At 53.2% G+C, this 18,702-nt stretch overlaps 2 protein-coding genes across 2 annotated transcripts in view; one reads left to right on the top strand and one right to left on the bottom strand.

Moving 5' to 3' along the window:
- Positions 1 to 18,702, top strand: part of LOC134565370 (zinc finger protein OZF-like) — a 270,401-nt gene that overhangs the window by 119,205 nt on the left and 132,494 nt on the right. Inside the window, exon 4 of the mRNA XM_063424911.1 lies at positions 3,907 to 4,450. Coding sequence (XP_063280981.1) covers positions 3,907 to 4,450 — 544 coding nt within the window. The remainder of the gene's footprint in view (positions 1 to 3,906; positions 4,451 to 18,702) is intronic.
- Positions 6,973 to 17,430, bottom strand: LOC134565404 (zinc finger protein 239-like). Its single transcript, XM_063424979.1, has 2 exons — positions 17,299 to 17,430; positions 6,973 to 12,343 (listed from the first exon to the last, which is right to left on the bottom strand). The coding sequence occupies exon 2, from the start codon at positions 12,314 to 12,316 to the stop codon at positions 11,576 to 11,578; it is 741 nt and encodes a 246-aa protein (XP_063281049.1). The 5' UTR covers positions 12,317 to 12,343; positions 17,299 to 17,430; the 3' UTR covers positions 6,973 to 11,575.

Below are 18,702 nucleotides of genomic sequence, written 5' to 3'. Positions count from 1 at the left end.
GATTGGGCAGAGCGGGGAGCAGGCCGGGGCCGGGCCCGCCCCCCGGTGGGCCGTGCGGCAGCAGAGGCGCCATTGGCGGAGCGCGTGTGCGGGCCCGGGAGCGGCGGCAGCGGCCGGAGCCCGGTGAGGCGGCGGCGGAGCTCGGAGGCGGCCCCAGCGCAGGTGGGAGCCGCGCTGGCTTCTGGCGGGGCTGGGCCATGGCTGCGGGCGGAGGGGGCGGCAGGGGGCTGTGGCGGGTTCCTCGTGCCGTGTGGGCGCCGTGTTGGCCGTGGCCTGAGGGCGCTGCGGGAGCGGCTGCCCGCGCTCTCCTTCCCGCCGGGGCCTGGGCAGGAGCCGGGGCCGGAGCGGCGCTGGCTCGTCCCGGTTCGTGTGGGTAGGACGGAGGTGGCTGCCCTGTGGCCGGGAGTGGGCGGGAAAATTCCCGTCGCCAGAGGTTTGTGTGGCCAAAGGAGACGGAGGAGTCCTGTCAAAGTGACTTTATTGCTGAACAAAGGGAGAGGCCATGCGGCATTTGCCATGGGGTCTTTGCAATTGTTGGAGTACGCAGCCTCCTTTTAATCCGAATTTTCCCTTCTGCATCTCCCTCTCCCTTTGCCCGGTGTCGAAGGTCCTTGGAAAGTTCAGACTTCCCGATCCTCCTCCTGCATGTGCTCGTTAATCTGCACCCCCCTTTTGTCTAACATCCGATATTCACAGCTCTGTTCAGTCTTTGTTCTTCTCGATGTTGAGGAATTTCGCAGGACCTTGTCTGAGTAGCAGTCCGTGTCAATTAGTAACATTTTCTGAAACTGATGCTTTCTCCCATTCCTTCCTTATCTCCAGGTCCCTGGCCCTATCTCCAAGCAGATTCCCTCACTGATTGTTTTTCCTTCCTGGGTGCTCTTTGGTTTTGGGATTGTTCTCAGTGCCCTCATTCCGTGTCCTTTTGTAGGCGTTGGTGGCTCAGGAGGCCTGGCTGCCACCTGCATCCCCTTGCTCAGCTGCTGAATGAGCTGCACTCAGCAAGGTGTGGTGCATGGTCAGAAGGTGAGAGTTGCTGCAGCACAGGAGAGGAGAAAGAGCCTTCGTTTAAGCCCTGGTGTGCCAGGGAACTACAAAACCGTGTCCCATTGCCATCCTTTCTACGTTTGGACTGGACCATGAGCTGCTTTCTTATTTCCTTTGTTACCTGTTTCTCCACTTTTGGGTTGTCATCTCTTTGCCAACAGGATCTTGAGTCATTGAATTTTCCACACTGTCCTCCTCCTTCTGCTAATAGATAATCTGATCCCATCCCATGGTGAAATGTTGTGTTCTTCGTTTGAGTGGATGGTTGGGCCAGGCTCGGGAGCTGGATCTGTGTGGTTGGTTCTTATTTCGAGGCCATCTTGTAATCTAATGATGCCATTGAAATGAGAAATGGGTTCTCTGGCTCCTGATATGAATTTTTTGGGGTTCCCAGTGGCTGCTCCATGGTGTTGTAGGATTTGTTCTGGTTCTGTTCATCTTTTCCCCATTTTTGGGTGCTCCCTCCAGCCAGGGCTGCATCAATTGATCTCTTTTCTCTAATTCAATCATCCCATCCTTGGATTCCCAAGTGATTTCTCTGAGCTTGTGGTAGCACCAACAGCCCAGTGGTGCAATGCTCCCTGTGTGCCACAGACAGTGGCAGCACATGTTGGAGTGGGGAGAGGGATGATTCCCCGCAGTTATTGGAGTGGAGTTTTCCCAACATTCTCCATTTGCAGTTTCCCTTTGCAGCTGCCCCAGTTTCTGTTGCAGGGTCAGATCTCCTCAGTGTGGGCTGTGCCTTTGGCTGTGCCAATTGCATCAGTGCCAGCAGGCAGAGCTTGGGGTGAGGGGCAGAGGGAATGAGCCCAAATCCTCCCGCAGGCAAGGAGAGCCTGGTGCATTGTGCACCCTTTTCCCCAGCAGTGTTAATTTGCATTTCTAAAGCTCCTCTCCTGGCTGCCTGGAGGGAAGATTCTCTTCCAGAGCAGCCACTGAATGACTCACATGTGGCCCCTCTGCACATCTGCTTTGGTTTTTTTTAAACAATATTTTTTGAACTGTGTTTGCATTAACGAGTCACGTTTAAAGCTCTTCTAGTTTTGCAAAATGCAACCAAAAGTGAACATCGAAAAACCTATACCAAAATTTTGCCATCACTTTGAGCCACACAAAACACACACAAAAGTATTCCAAAGCAAGAGAGTTCTAGAGAGTTTTTTCTGCTTCTTCTCGTAGGACTAAAAATTTATTCTTACACCCCTGGTCCAAACTGGACTTAAAATATAAATGTAGGATTATAAAGAAAATGTATTCTAAATGTGTAATCTTGTCACTGAAACTGCAGGAAAACCAGCAGCTTTCCAACAATACCTTTAATGTTAGAGAGTCAAGTCATAACTTGATTCTGGCCAGGATGTGCAACAGAAATCATTATTCACGCTTAGCCCGGGTATACAGAGAAAATCATTCCATGACCTCTGAGTTTTACTGGATTTTTCCTAAACTTTAAACAGCCTGAACCCACAGAAATCCATTGGTTTGATGTTCATTGCTTCCAAGTTGATGAGTTCTCAGTATTTGGTTTCCAATTGGAGCCGAATGTCTTTGCCTCTGCTGTTAATTAGGTCGGCACTCCCGGATTTCCTTCTCAGCCTTTTCCAGCCCAGGTGTCTGCAGCTATTCCCGGGGCAGTGTCTGGGGTGGATGTTGGTTGGTGTTTGCTGATGGTGGTTGATGTTCTGTTGATGGTCGTTATCTCTGTGGGTATCTTTTGGGCTCTTCCGAGTTTGTTGAGATGTTAAACTCAACTCTGATGAGTGGTGTAACATCCCTTTAAAAAGTCTTTAAAATTCCTTTCCTCAGGGCAAAGGAAAACCAAGCCTGAGAAGATAAATAAAATAACAAATATTTTGAAGTTGATATATTTTCCAACAATCAACCCTGACCCCACCTGCGCCCCCCCCGGGCCCCAGCGCCCCCCTTGAGGGGAATTTGGGGAGGTGGGAGGGGGGAGCGCCAAGGCCGGGCCCCCCCGCGCTGTGGTGCCGGGAGCGGCTGCAGTGGGGAGCGAGTGCGGGCGGGAGCGGCCGAGAGCCCAGCGCTGCCCCAGCCCGAGCTGCCCCAGCTCCATGGCTGCCCCTGCGGGGGGATGCTGTGGGTTTGGGGGGAAGAGGGAGGCGGCAGTGGGTGCTGGGCCTGGGGGCAGGAGGAGAAGGGAGGGAGCAGCAGGGCTGAAGAACAAAATGGTCAAAGAATGCACGTGGGAGGAGCAGGTGGGATTGTGCTGGAGAAGGAGGAATAGTATGAGGAAGAGCAGTGTGAGGAAGAGGAGGAAGAGGATCAGGAAGAGGAGGTACCAGAAGGTTCCACCCCTCCCTGGATCTGCAGCCTCCCCCCAGCCCCAGGAGCGTTTCCCCTCACATGCAGCAGGTGACCGGGGAGGGGATCCATGATTGTCATGGGGGTGAATCTTGGCATTTCTGAGATTTATTGGGCTAAATCTTGTTGCTTTGGGGTTTTGCAAGGGCATGAATCATTATACTTTCAAAGAGGTGTGGGCTGAATCTTGCTGTTTGGGGACTTTTTGATCTGTGACTTTATGTTTGGAGGACTTTTGGGCTGAATCTTGGTGTTTTGGAGGTTCTTACAGACACAAGGTGCCAATGACTTCCTGAGATGAACCTGTGCAAGGAGGAACCCCCAGCCTAAGGTGCTCTCCTCTTGTTTTCTCCCCCAACCAGGATTTTTCATTCCCAAGGAGTGTCCGGATGGAGGAGGAGGAAAAGCCCCGGAGATCCCACCCAAGGAGGGGCTGCAAACCCAGCGCAGGGAGCTGCGAGGAGGAAAGACCCCCCCTGTGCCAGGAGGGCGGCCGGAGATGCAGGCGGAGCTCAGAGCTGGGGGAGAAGCCTGATGGAGGGGAGAAGGCTCACAAGTGCCTGGAATGTGGGAAGGGTTTCAGGTGGAGCTCCCACCTGATCCAGCACCAGGTGATCCACAGTGGGGAACGGCCCTACGAGTGTGGGGAGTGTGGGATGAGCTTCAAACACAGCTCCAGCCTGGTCCAGCACCAGAGGATCCACACTGAGGAAAAGCCCTTTGAGTGTGGGGAGTGTGGGAAGAGCTTTAGAGAAAGCTCTCATCTGATCCGGCACCGGAGGATCCACACCGGGGAACGGCCCTTTGAGTGTGGGGAATGTGGGGAGAGCTTCAAGCAGCGCTTCAGTCTGACCCAGCACCAGCTGATCCACACTGGGGAACGGCCCTACAAGTGTGGGGAGTGTGGGAAGAGCTTCAGGCAGAGCTCTTACCTGATGCAGCACCAGGTGATCCACACTGGGGAAGGGCCCTACACCTGCTTGGAATGTGGGAAGAGCTTTGCATGGAGCTCTGGCCTGAGAAACCACCAGCTCATCCACACTGGGGAGAGGCCCTACGAGTGTCCCCAGTGTGGGAAGAGGTTTGTAAGGAGCTCTGATCTCCTCGTACATCAGCGGATTCACAGGGAGGAGAGGCCATTTTGCTGCCCCGACTGTGGGATGGGCTTCAAGCGCAACTCACACCTCACTCTCCACCGGCGCATCCACACCGGGGAGAGGCCCTATGAGTGTCCCCAGTGTGGGAAGAGCTTCTCACAGAGCTCTAACTTGACCAAACACCAACGGAGGCACCACTAAGGGAAGCCCTGTGAGTGCCTCGAAAGTGGGAAGAGCTCCGTGCGCTGCTCCAGCTCCATCCCCAGTGGGAGGATCGGCGTTGGATGATTCCCAGTGATCCCCATTGGGCAGAGCCCTGGTGATCCGTGGTCCTGGTGATCCCTGTTGGGAAGACACCTGGCTGGGATGCTCCACATCTTCCTGTCTCCCCGTGGGCACCTGGATGAAGGTGGGGGCAGGAACATCCATGGGGACACAGACTGACATTGGGAATTCCTTGGGGAGAGTGGGTTTGTTGACTTTCAACCCCAGAAAATCTTTTGTATTCAATCCTATCTTGTGGGTGTATCAAGGAATACTGGATGGTCTTGGAGGTCTTTTCCTGCCTCAGGGATTCCACAATTTTGATTTCCTGTTGCCCGAGGGTGTCTTCTGCAGCCAAATAGTGACGAACTGGGGCAAAGACCAAGATTTTGGAGACAGGGGTGTGGAAACTTCCCCAAAAAATGTTCTTCCCACCCACCCAAGCACATGTATTCTCATGCGGCACAGACACGAAAATCCTTCTTTTAGATCTGTTTTTTCTCTTTAATTTCTCTTCATCTCTGTAAAATATCCAACAGTTGGCTTAAAATAAAAACATTGAACTAAGCCATGGGTGAGGGCATGGTGAGACATGAATCAGAGGTACTGATTCAGATCAACGTACAAAACTTACTCAAGAGCAGAAAGTATTAACCACCTTGGTCATCTCATTTCCACTCAATGGGCTTCACCTCATTTGTTTGTGGTGACACGACCCACCACTGTGTTTGCTGTGCTTTGTCAATGGCAAAAGAAAAACAGGGAAGAAGGGAGGCCTAAGACAACAAGTGATGCCATTGACAAGCTGAACGTCAGACCTAACGTGGTGTATTTACATTGTTTGCGACAATCTTGTTGTGAATGTGGTAGTTGTGATTGGTGGGCAAAGATTAAGTGCAGAGGCTGCCAGTGAATTATTTCGATCCATAGGAGTCACCTCCATTCGGTTGCTGTTGTATTAGCTGGAATGGTAACTTTGGCCCTGGAAATCCTTGGGCAGCATTAAGAGAGTGTTTAGGAGAAGTACAGTGAGATGATCACAGTTTAGAGGGTTTGTTTGAAAATGAAGGAGCCAGACGGAGAGCCTGGATCGTTTGGCTCATCCAGCAAACTTTGAAACTTGTAGTAACCCTTAGGGATATATGTATTTTGGAACAGCAATGTAGTAGGGGAGTGAAAGTCCCTATTTAACATGGGGCTCCTGAAGATAGCTGGGAAAGGATGTGCCGATATTGGCAGCGGTGCCATAATGGTCGTCACAATCACCATCCTAGCCACACTACACAAGGTTGATACTGTCACAGCAGACCCCAGGAAAGCCTTATTTGACCCCAGACAAAATGTTGGGGTCACACTGGCACGAAGCCTGAACAATACCTCCTTTTGTGCCAGTTTGGCCGTTCCAATGTCACCATTTGTGACATGCGTAGTATGTGTTCCGATGAATGACTCCAACATAAATTTGTTGACTGAGACCCCCGTAGGAGATTTTTGTAGCAGTGAGGTAAACTACTATGAAAATGGATTGGCGATTAGCTTTACCTCGATTACTGGAAAATGTATGTATGGAATCAATTCATGGATCCCTACACTGCCCTTTTATCCAGGCGATCCTCAAGAGATTGAAATTCTTGGGACACTTAATGCTCCTTCATGTTTTTATTTCAATGCATCAGCATATGGGTGGCCACTGGGGATAAAGGATGACAATTGTATAAGGCCTACTTTTGTTACAGGGTCAAACAGATGGAACAATGAATCTTTATGGTGCTTAGAGCTGACTCAGAATAAAACAACCCCAGCGTTATCGATCTACCCTAGGCCATTACCAGCTGGCCTATTTTTAATATGTGGTAATTGTGCCTGGGCCGGGATACCCCCAGCACCTGTTGTGGGCCATGTACAATTGGACAAATAAACATGGCAATGCCGCACCACCATCCTAATGCCAGTCACCCGAAGGTTAAAATACAATACAGCTGAACTAAACACACGGCCACTGTATCAATGGAGAAAACTGTAATGATGAGGTAAAGTTATGGAGTAAATGCCAGGTTGTTTTGTCAGCATTGTTCCTCCCTAGAGCTACTGCTGACACTGCTTATAACAATTTAGAGAAGTTAGCTTGCTGGGTTGTTGTAGACAGGCTAATGCTACTATTAATGTTTTATCTTTATTAGCTAAGGACTTATTTAGTGTGCAGCATGCAGTGTTACAGAACCACACCGCTATTGACTCCCTGTTATTAGCTCATGGGCATGGTTGTGAAGACTTTGATGGAAAGTGTTGCATGGGCTTTGAGGATCATTTTGAGTCCATCCACAAGAAAATACAGAACTTGCAGCACGTGTTAACAAGATTCAGCAAGATGTAGGATTCTTTGGATTGGAGTCATTATGTGATTGGTTAGGCATTGATAGGTAGAGAAGGGGATTAGTGAAAACAGGAATTGTTGTGTTATTAGTGGTTATTTTAGGAGTGTGTTTGGTTGGTTGTTTGTTGTTGTGTGCGTAGAGTGTTTGCAAAGGGAACAGAACAGGTATGGATTGTGCAAAAAGAAAACGGGGCAATTGTGGATGCATGGCTGGAAAAGCAGGGACATGTGCACAATGCTGCTTTCAGCCTAAAGGATGAGTAGAAGCTGAAATGTCCTTGAACTGTTCTTTAGATGGGATAAGAATGAAGTAAAGTTTGGAGCAATAGCTGTAACAGGATGCTGGACAGGATGTGTTGACCATAAGTTGGAGAAGGCTCACAGCATCCAGCCATGGGGACAGAGCTGCTAAGCTGATCATGAATACTGCAAGGATGTGTGAACACTGTGGTTTAACCAATGATGTTCAGAGTTAGGTGCATGATATGATTAGCACAGTATAAATGTAACCCAAATAGCTGAATAAACGAGCAAGATTTTGAACTCATATTGAGTGCTATCTTGACTCTGGCTGATCTCTGGCAACAGCTGAGTCTTCCAGGGAGGGGACAAAAGGGACCCCGGGAGGGCACAGGGGCCAGCCCAGGAGGCCAGAAGTGTCACGAGGTCCCTGCCACCTCCCCTGTCCCCTCTCCAGCTGCTGGAGGCGGTGGTGGCAGTGGTGGCCACCCTGGGTGAGCTGCTGGCCATCGTGACCAGGCCAGACTGGGACAGACTGCCGACCATGTTCCCAAACTCCCTGCGTGCAGAGCTGAGGAAATTCACCTGGCACCTCTGCTGCACCCTGAACCACCGCAGTGTCACCTCCCTGGGCCAGCACGATGTCACCTCCCTGCGCCAGGCCCTGGCCGCCCTCGAGGCCAACCCAGGGGCCCCCTGGGCCCATGCCCCTGTGACAGCCACGGTCAGCGCCTGGCAGGAGTCAGTGGCTGCGCTCACAGAGAGCTGGGACCGGCTGGCCGGGGAGGCCACCAAGCTCCGTGACAACTGCAGGACCAAGGGCACCTGGAGGGAGCAGGGGCAAATGGCCCTGAGGCTGCTGGGGCACTTGGTGTCCATGTGTTACAGAGCCACCGTGTTCCTCTGGGAGCTGCTGCGCCGGCTCGGGGACATCGAGGCCACCCTGGTGGAGACAAGGGAGGCATCCCCCAGTGTCCCCAAGGCCTTGGTGGCCGCAGTGGCTGAGACCGAGTGGCTGTGGGAGGCCAGCACCCGCCTGACCACGCGTCACCTGCTGGGGACAACTGGGGACATCCACACCCTTCTCGTGATTCCCTATGACAACCCCAGTGGCCCTAGTGACCTCGGTGGCTCCCCAGTGGCCGCGCAGTGCCAAAAAAGCCATCGAGGACATCTCGAGGCTTCTGGGAGGAAAGTGATGTCACCGCTGTGACATCGTTGTGGTAGTGACATCTTCGGGAACATCGCTGATGTCACTTGTCCACTCCCCCCCTCTCCACATGGTCTTTGAGACAAGTTTGGGGAATTTTCCTGGAATTTTCATTGAAACTGTCCCAAATGCTGATGGAAATTATTGGGCTGACATCACTGGGGACACTCTAGGGACACTTGGGGACACGCAGAGACATGGGAGCAGGGGGTGAATGAGCCCTCTCGGTGCCTTGCAGGAGAGGCAGCAGTCTGGGGTTATAAAAGACAATATTCATGACAATATTAATGACAATACCATATTGGCTTTCACATTCACGTCTCAGCTTTTGCACATTGTTATTGATCACAAGGATTTTGATACGGTACAATTTATAATTCCTTTCAGATGCTTTTTGGTATAACATAACCTATCAGTTGATGTGTGCACTGTGTAGCTTACAGAAATGGTAGTGTAATAAATCGATTTCATATCACAGACCTTAGCAAAAATTAAAAGAGACTGCGCAATGCTAAAATGTTTTTATATTAGAAATATACTAACTTTTATATGATAACTAATTCAGAGAATGGCATTATGTTTATCTGAAAGACAGGTGTATGCCAGGGAAATGCCAGAGACTCCCACGAAATTAAGATTTCAAACCCGCTCCCTCCGAATTATTATAATTTTAAAAATTAAGGGGCTCTCAGGCAGAGGTGTGGGGATAGGAATAGCAGTTCTTTACTGGTGTGTATAACCAGGCAAACAAACAACACCAAGCCCAGCATCAATAACAACCAGAAGCAGAAGCCAGGAACACTTCCCTGAGCGCGGCCCTTTCCCCTTTGGTGCAGTTCCGGGCACGGCCGGCAGGGGCGCTGGTGGCTCCCGGTGGGCGGGGCAGGGGCGATGATCCCCCCGCGGCTGCAGGGGGCGCTGTGGGGCGGGCTCGGGGAGCAGGCGGGGATGGCGGCTTTGTCCGAGAGGGGAAGGGATGGAAGGGATGGATCAGGAACTGCGGAGCTGTGGGGGAAGGGATGGAAGGGATAGATCAGGAACTGCGGAGCTGTGGGGGAAGGGATGGAAGGGATGGATCAGGAACTGCGGAGCTGTGGGGAAAGGGATGGAAGGGATGGGTCAGAAAGGGACTGTAATTGGCGGGGAGGGGCAGAACAGGCCCCAGGATGGATTAGAATGGGGACCCTTTTGTGTCCCAGCCGTGTCACCCCATAATGGGGACTCCCTGGGAGGCACCTGAACCCAGACACGACACTCAGCAAACCCCAAAACACACTGGGACCCCTCTAAGCCGCCAAGGAAATTTGAGAAGGAGGCTCATGGGGTGTGCCCAGGCTGGCCAAGACTCCAGAGCTGCTGCAGCCCAAACTGGCCTGGCTCCATCCTGAGCATTAGAAACGAGGAATGGAACTCCTTCCAATGGAATCTGAGGGTGTCATCCCCCCTTTTATTTAATGCAGGCACCTCCTGGCAGCTATTTTCTGGGAAGAATCCCTGAGTTTAGTATTTTTGGGGTGCAGTTTTGGAGAGGGACAGCTCTGTCTGGCTTTCCCCTCCCTGTTGGGGCCTCTCAGCTGGCCCCAACACCCTGGGGCTGCTGGGATTTCCCTCCTGGGGACAAGGATGTTCATTCCCTTCCAGGACCCCAATGCCCAGAGGGAGGTCCAGGTCAGGGGCTCCTTGAGCAGCTGCCCCACAACCTCCGCCAGGGTCTCCCAGCGCAGCCGGAGCTGCTGAGCCTGGGGTCCCCAAAGCCCTCAGCAAGGCCCAAGTCCCTGCCAGGAACCCTCAACTCCCTCAAACCCAGCATCCCCCACAGCCCCTGCAAGTTCCCCCCATGGCACCGGCCATGGCCATGTCCCCACATGTCACTGGCCATGTCCCACCATGTCCTCACCCATGGCTGTCTCCCCACCACATTTCCATCCTTGTCACTGTCCCCCACATCTCCATCTGTGCCTGTGTCCCTCCATGTCTCCATGAATGGCCACGTCCCTCTCAATGTCCATGTGTCCTCATGTCATTCTTCATGTTTTATCCCCCCGTCCCCACCCATGCATTAACTCAATGTCTTTATTTTTACCCTACTGTTGGATATTTTAAAGAGATGAAGAGAAATGAAAAGCAAACCAAGGCCAAAAGAAAAGGATTTCTGTGTCCGTGCTGGCTGAGGATCCACATGCTTAGATGTGAGGGAAGAACCTTTTTTGGAGGGGTTTCCACCCCACTCTCTCCAACATCTTGGTCTTTCCCCCAAGTCCATCACCATTTGGCTGTGGAACAAACCCTTGGGAAATAGGAAATCAAAATCGTGGAATCCCTGAGGTTGAAAAAGACCTCCAAGACCATTCAGTATTCCTTTATGCCACCAGAAGTGTTGCCTTCTGATAAAAGGCAAGGTGACCTGGTTTCAAGAGACAGCACGGCGGCTTGACCTCGCCCAAGCCCCTCGGTCCACGAGACGATCACATCAATATGATGAGTTGGTCAAAATGGAGTTTATTCCTTTACAAAGTGGGGTTAAATAGCCTAAGGGCGCTTTGCTACGTCAGAGGGGTAAGAAGGTCGAAAGTTAGTGGAAAACTACTGGGTTTAGAGGAGGCTGCATTCCTCAGAGATGATTACATATCGCAGGGAGTGAGGGGGAAGGGTCCTTATCACTTTCCGTGACATCCCGAGATCTTCTGCGGCGCCTCTCACACAGAAGAGAGCGATGAACCCTAAACATTTTCTCGGCTTGAAAGTCAACAAATCCACTCTCCCCAAAGAATTCCCAATGTCAGTCTGTGTCCCCATGGATGTTCCTGCCCCTGCATTCATCCAGGTGCCCACGGGAGACAGGAAGATGTGGAGCATCCCAGCCAGGTGTCTTCCCAACAGGGATCACCAGGCCCACGGATCACCAGGGCTCTGCCCAACGGGGGTCACTGGGGATCATCCAACGCCGATCCTCCCACTGGGGATGGAGCTGGAGCAGCGCACGGAGCTCTTCCTGCTCTCGGGGCACTCACAGGGCTTCCCTTAGTGGTGCCTCCGTTGGTGTTTGGTCAAGTGAGAGCTCTGTGAGAAGCTCTTCCCACACTGGGGACACTCATAGGGCCTCTCCCCGGTATGGATGCGCCGGTGCCTGATTAGGTTGGAGTTTTGCTTGAAGCCCTTCCCGCAGTCGGGGCAGCGGAAGGGCCTCTCCTCTGTGTGAATCCGCTGGTGTAGGAGGAGATGGGAGCTGGTCTGAAACCTCTTCCCACACTCGGGACATTCATAGAGCCTCTCCCCGGTGTGGATCACCTGGTGTTTTCGCAGGTTGGAGCTCCATGCAAAGCCGTTCCCGCATTCCAAGCAGGTGTAGAGCCCTTCCCCAGTGTGGATCACCTGGTGCCGGATGAGATTGGAGCTGTTTCTGAAGCTCTTCCCACACTCCCCACACTTGTAGGGCCGTTCCCCAGTGTGGATCCTATTGTGCCGGCTCAGACTGGAGCTGTGGTTGAAGCTCTCCCCACACTCCCCACACTCGTAGGGCCGTTCCCCACTGTGGATCAACTGGTGCTGGATCAGGTTGGACCTGTACCTGAAGGCCTTCCCACATTCCAGGCACTTGTGGGGCTTCTCCCCTCCATCAGGCTTCTCCCCGAGCTCTGAGCTCCGCCTGCATCTCCGGCCGCCCTCCTGGCACAGGGGGGGTCTTTCCTCCTCACAGCTCCCTGCGCTGGGTTTGCAGCCCCTCCTCGGGCGGGATCTCCGGGGCTTTTCCTCCTCCTCCATCCGGACACTCCTTGGGAATGAAAAATCCTGGTTGGGGGAGAAAACCAAGAAGAGAGCGCTTTAGGCTGGGGGTTCCTCCTTGCACAGGTTCATCTCAGGAAATCATTGGCACCTTGTGTCTGTAAGAACCTCCACAACACCAAGATTCAGCCCAAAAGTCCTCCAAACATGAAGACACAGATCATAAACACCAAAAACAGCAAGAGACAGCAAAAACCCAATCCAAAAAATAAAGATTCAGCCCCTCAAAAAACAAAAAACCCCAACGTTTAGCCCTAAAAAGATGAGAAACACCAAGATTCACCCCCATTAAAATCATGGATCCCCTCCCTGGTCACCTACTGCATGTGGGGGGGCAACGCTCCTGGGGCTGGCGGGAGGCTGCAGATCCAGGGAGGGGTGGAACCTTGTGCTGCCTCCTCTTCCTGATCTTCCTCCTCCTGTTTCCCTACTCTTCCTCAATCTCCTCTTCCTCACACTATTCCTCCTTCTCCTAAACAATTACACCTTCTCCTCCCACGAGCATCCTTTGACCATTTTGTTCTTCAGCCCTGCTGCTCCCTCCCTTCTCCTCCTGCCCCCAGGCCCAGCACCCACTGCCGCCTCCCTCTTCCCCCCAAACCCACAGCATCCCCCCGCAGGGGCAGCCATGGAGCTGGGGCAGCTCGGGCTGGGGCAGCGCTGGGCTCTCGGCCGCTCCCGCCCGCACTCGCTCCCCACTGCAGCCGCTCCCGCCACCACAGCGCGGGGGGGCCCGGCCTTGGCGCTCCCCCCTCCCACCTCCCCAAATTCCCCTCAAGGGGGGCGCTGGGGCCCGGGGGGCGCAGGTGGGGTCCGGGTGGGGAACGCTGGGAGCTGCGGGTCTGCCTGGCACTGCTTATTCTGATATCATCAGTTAGCACTGGATTACTAAGTAAGGTATTTCTAAAGTAAATAATTCCAAGAGAAGGGATCCTGGAAGCAATAGACTCAGATTTGAAACTCATTTTACAGGAAAGATCCTTCAGGGGTTTTGGCAGATTTAGGAATACAATGGGACCTCCACAAACCCTGGCACACCCAGAGTTCAGGTCAGGTAGAAAGAATGAATGGGGAAATAAACACCTTTGGAAGCTGCTGATAGAAACCAAGACCCCATTGGTAAAGCTTTTGCCATTGGCTTTGGCAAGAATAAGAGCCAGACCTAGGGCAGATATTCAATTATCTCCCCTGGAATTAATCCATGGAATTCCTTATCCTGGAAATTCTCCACCTAGAGCAGGCTGGACATAAGGGATGTGTATCTAAAGAAGTCTGTGACCAGAATCCTGTCTCCTTTGAAATCTCTCCCACAGGAAACTCGGCTGGCACAGCCCCTGCCTTGGGACTTTGCTGTTCACAAGATCCAAGCAGGACATTGGGTCCTGCCTCAGGAGGGGGAAGAAGCCCCACTGGTGGCCAAGTGCCGTGGCCCATCCCAAGTGTCCCTGAGCACAGAAACAGCCCCAGCACAGCTGAACACGGGGGGACCCCTCACCCTGGGCTCCAGGGCTCTGCAGCCCCGGAGATTTGGACTGCCCGGCTGCACCAGGAGGATGGGAGGCCACGACTGAGCCCGCACTGAAGGCAAGGGAGCAGCAGCCAGGGCTCCACAGCGGGGGAAGCCCCTGGGCCTGCCCACACATCCTCTGCTGGAATGCTCTGCCTGGCCACCCTCCTTGGCCACCTCCTGCCACTGGGGACAATCCTTGCTGCCACTGCTGCAGCTTCAGTGCTTGCTGTGCCTGCACTGCCACAGGGCTGGGGAAGACAACGGGACAATTCCACTCTGGGGCTCACTCACACTCACACACTGGGCTGGAGGAGATAAGATTGTTTGAAAAAATACCAACTTTTAAACTGTTTGTTATTTTATTTATCTTCTCAAGCTTGGTTTCCCATTGCCCTGGGCAAAAGGAATTTTAAAGGCTTTTTTTTAAGGGATGTTTTACACCACTCACCAGAGATGAGTTTAACATCTCAACAAACTCGGAAGAGCCCAAAAGATACCCACAGAGATAACGACCATCAACAAAACATCAACCCCCATCAGCAAACACCAACCAACATCCACCCCAGACACTGCCCGGAATAGCTGCAGACACCGGGTCTAGAAAAGGCTGAGAAGGAAATCCAGGAGTGCCGACCTAATTAACAGCAGAGGCAAAGAAATCCGGCTCCAATAGGAAACCAAATACTGAGAACTTCACACCTTGGAAGCAATGAACATCAAACCAATGGATTTCTGTGGGTTCAGGCTGTTTAAAGTTTTGGAAAAATCCAGTAAAACTCAGAGGTCATGGAATGATTTTCTCTGCACACCTGGGCTATGTGTGGATGAAATGATTTCTGTTGCACACCCTGGCCAGAATCAAGTAATGCCTTGACTCTCTAACACTAAACATAATGATGGAGGAGTTTCTGTTTTTCCCGCCGTTTCAGTAAAAAGATTACACATGTAGAATATTATTTCATAATAATCCTACTTTTATATTGTCACTTCGGTTTGGAACAGGGTTGTGGGAATCAATTTGAACAGTGTTGTGGGAATCAATTTTTCGTTCTAGGAGAAGAAGTAGAAAAGACTTGATTGCTTTGGAATGTTGTTGTTATGTCTGTATGTGGCTCTTATTAGTGGAACATTTTGGTAAGGGTTTTTCGATATTTAGCTTTAGGTTGCATTTTGCAAAACTAGAAGGTCTTTAAAGGTGACCCTTTAAGGCATAAACACTTAATAGGAAACGATAAGAAAGAAAGAAAGAAAGAAAGAAAGAAAGAAAAGAAAGAAAGAAAGAAAGAAGAAAAGAAAGAAAGAAAGAAAGAAAGAAAGAAAGAGAAGAAAGAAAAGAAAGAAAGAAAGAAAGAAAAGAAAGAAAGAAAGAAAGAAAGAAAGAAAGAAGAGAAAGAAAGAAAGAAAGAAAGAAAGAAGAAAGAAAGAAAAGAAAGAAAGAAAGAAAGAAGAAAGAAAGAAAGAAAGAAAGAAAGAGAAAGAAGAAAGAAAGAAAGAAAGAAAGAAAGAAGAAAGAAAGAAAGAGAAGAAAGAAAGAAAGAAAGAAAGAAAGAAAGAAAGAAAGAAAGAAAGAAAGAAAGAAAGAAAGAAAGATCAGACTGTTAGGGGGGGCCACGTGTGAGTCATGCAATGCCTTCTGTGGAAGAGAATCTTCCCTCCAGGCCGCCAGGACAGCAGCTTTAGAAATGCAAATTAACACTGCCTGGGGGAAAAGGGGTGCACAATGCACCAGGCTCTCCTTGCCTGCGGGAGGATTTGGGCTCATTCCCTCTGCCCCTCACCCCAAGCTCTGCCTGCTGGCACTGATGCAATTGGCACAGCCAAAGGCACAGCCCGCACTGAGGAGATCTGACCCTGCAACAGAAACTGGGGCAGCCGCAAAGGGAAACCGCAAATGGAGAATGTTGGGAAAACTCCACTCCAGGAACTGGGGGGAATCATCCCTCTCCCCACTCCAACATGTGCTGCCACTGTCTGTGGCACACAGGGAGCATTGCACCACTGGGCTGTTTGTGCTACCACAAGCTCAGAGAAATCACTTGGGAACCCAAGGATGGGATGATTGAATTAGAGAAAAGAGATCAATTGATGCAGCCCTGGCTGGAGGGAGCAACCAAAAATGGGGAAAAGATGAACAGAACCAGAACAAATCCTACAACACCATGGAGCAGCCCCTGGGAACCCAAACAAATTCACATCAGAAGCCAGAGAACCCATTTCTCATTTCAATGGCATCATTAGATTACAAGATGGCCTCGAAATAAGAACCAACCAGACAGATCCAGCTCCTCAGTCTGGCCAAACAATCCACTCAAACAAAGAACACATTTCACCATGGGATGGGATCAGATTATCTATTAGCAGAAGGAGGAGGACAGTGTGGAAAATTCAGTGACTCAGGATCCTGTTGGCAAAGAGATGACAACAGAAAAGTGGTGAAACAGGTAACAAAGGAAATAAAAAAGCAGCTCATGTTCCAGTCCAAACGTGGAAAGGATGGCAATGGGACACGGTTTCGTGGTTCCCTGGCACACCAGGGCTTCAAGAAGGCTCTTTCTCCTCTCCTGTGCTGCAGCAACTCTCATCTTCTGACCATGCACCACACCTTGCTGAGTGCAGCTCATTCAGCAGCTGAGCAAGGGGATGCAGGTGGCAGCCAGGCCTCCTGAGCCACCAACGCCTACAAAAGGACACGGAATGAGGGCACCGAGAACAATCCCAAAACCAAAGAGCATCCAGGAAGGAAAAACAGAGTCAATGAGGGAATCTGCTTGGAGATAGGGCCAGGGACTTGGAGATAAAGAAGGAACGGGAGAAAGCATCAGTTTCAGAAAATGTTACTAATTGACACGGACTGCTGCTCAGACAAGGTCCTGCTAAATTCCTGAACATCGAGAAGAAGAACAAAGACCGAACAGAGCCATGAATATCGGATGTTAGACAAAAGGGGGGTGCAGATTAACGAGCACATGCAGGAGGAGGATCGGGAAGTCTGAACTTTCCAAGGACCTTCGCCACTGGGCAAAGGGACAGGGAGATGCAGAAGGGAAAATTCGGATCAAAAGGAGGCTGCGTACTCCAACAATTGCAGAGACCTCATGGCAAATGCCGCATGGCCTCTCCCTTTGTTCAGCAATAAAGTCACTTTGACAGGACTCCTCCGTCTCCCTTGGCCACACAAACCTCTGGCGACGGGAATTTTCCCGCTCACTCCCGCCCACACGGCAGCCACCTCCGTCCTACCCACACGAACCGGGACGAGCCAGCGCCGCTCCGGGCCCGGCTCCTGCCCAGGCCCCGGCGGGAAGGAGAGCGCGGGCAGCCGCTCCCGCAGCGCCCTCAGGCCACGGCCAACACGGCGCCCACACGGCACAAGGAAGCCGCCACAGCCCCCTGCCGCCCCCTCCGCCCGCAGCCATGGCCCAGCCCCGCCAGAAGCCAGCGCGGCTCCCACCTGCGCTGGGGCCGCCTCCGAGCTCCGCCGCCGCCTCACCGGGCTCCGGCCGCTGCCGCCGCTCCCGGGCCCGCACACGCGCTCCGCCAATGGCGCCTCTGCTGCCACACGGCCCACCGGGGGGCGGGCCCGGCCCCGGCCTGCTCCCCGCTCTGCCCAATCAGCGCCGCACAACCACGACTGACGCCACCATCAGCCAATCGCACACAGCCAGCCCCGGGCTCTGCACACGGCCCAGCCTCGGCCCGCGCTCTCAGCGCCCCCCGGGCTGTGTGAGGGGAAAGGCGGAGATGAGGAACAGCCCTGGCACGGGCCCGGGCCCGAGGCGGCATCGAGCTGCAAACACCAACAAAGTTCTCCGCACCTCCCGGCCCGCCTTTCCCAGCGCTGCGTGTTCGCTGCCACCGGCTCCGAGCAAAGCCGTCAGTTCTCCTAGCCCTAATTCGGAGCATCCGTGCATGGCTTTGATTTCCCCCAAAAGGGAAAACCCCCAAGCTCCTTCGGCTGAGTGGGGGAGGGGGGAGATTTGTGGCAGAAAACTCCCGAAGTCGTTTTTCCCCGGAGTTGGGAAGAACAAACCAAACCCAAGTGAGGCGGGCCCCCAGCAGCGCCTCTCTGCCGTCCCGGCTGAAGCCCTCGCTGGCTGCTCCAGGCTGGATGGGCAGACTGGGAGCGCTGGGAAGGGGCCCCGGCTCGGGGCGCAGCCCCCGGGGCAGCCCCAGGGCCCCCAGGGCAGCTGCAGGGCTCCGCCAGCCGGGATGGAACGGGGCAGGGGGAGCAGCCCTGTCCCTGTCCCTGTCCCTGTCCCCTGTCCCTCTCCCCCCTTGCTGTGACCCCGGTGGTGACAGCGGCGGGCGCGGGGGCCGGACCGGCGGGGGTTGAGGGGCCGCACCCGGACCCGCCTGTTCCTCGAGTGTCACCCGGGCGTGTCCCCCCATCCGGAGTGTCCCCAGCGGCCACGGAGCCTCGAGAGGTGCGACAATCCCGGGGCGGGGTGGGGGAGGGGACAGGGGGGAATTTAGGGACACGGGGTTGGCAGGAGGTGACAGGGGTCCCAAAGGGGATAGGAGGGCGTGGGAGGAAGGGAGGAGGTGACAGAGGGGTGGAGGGGGCCAAGGGTGAAGCGGGGGAGGGGGGCGACGACAGCTGGAGGTGACAAAGGGACAGAGGGGGCAGCTGAGCTCTCCAGAGAGGGGAGAAAGGGGAGCTCTGGACGGCACAGGGGCCACCCCAGGAGGCCACAAGTACCAAGAGGTCTGCGCCATCTTCCCTGTCCCCTCCCCAGCTGCTGGAGGCGCTGGTGGCCGTGGTGGCCACCCTGGGCGAGCTGGTGGCCACCATGACCGTGCCACGCAGGAGCGTGTGGCTGTTCGTGTCCCCAAGGTCCCCACACACAGTCCTGAG

Source organism: Prinia subflava, unplaced genomic scaffold (genome assembly GCF_021018805.1).
Source record: "Prinia subflava isolate CZ2003 ecotype Zambia unplaced genomic scaffold, Cam_Psub_1.2 scaffold_47_NEW, whole genome shotgun sequence".
NCBI classification, from domain to species: domain Eukaryota; kingdom Metazoa; phylum Chordata; class Aves; order Passeriformes; family Cisticolidae; genus Prinia; species Prinia subflava.
Note: the sequence above shows the minus strand (reverse complement) of the source record. Positions and strands in the feature narration are given on the sequence as shown.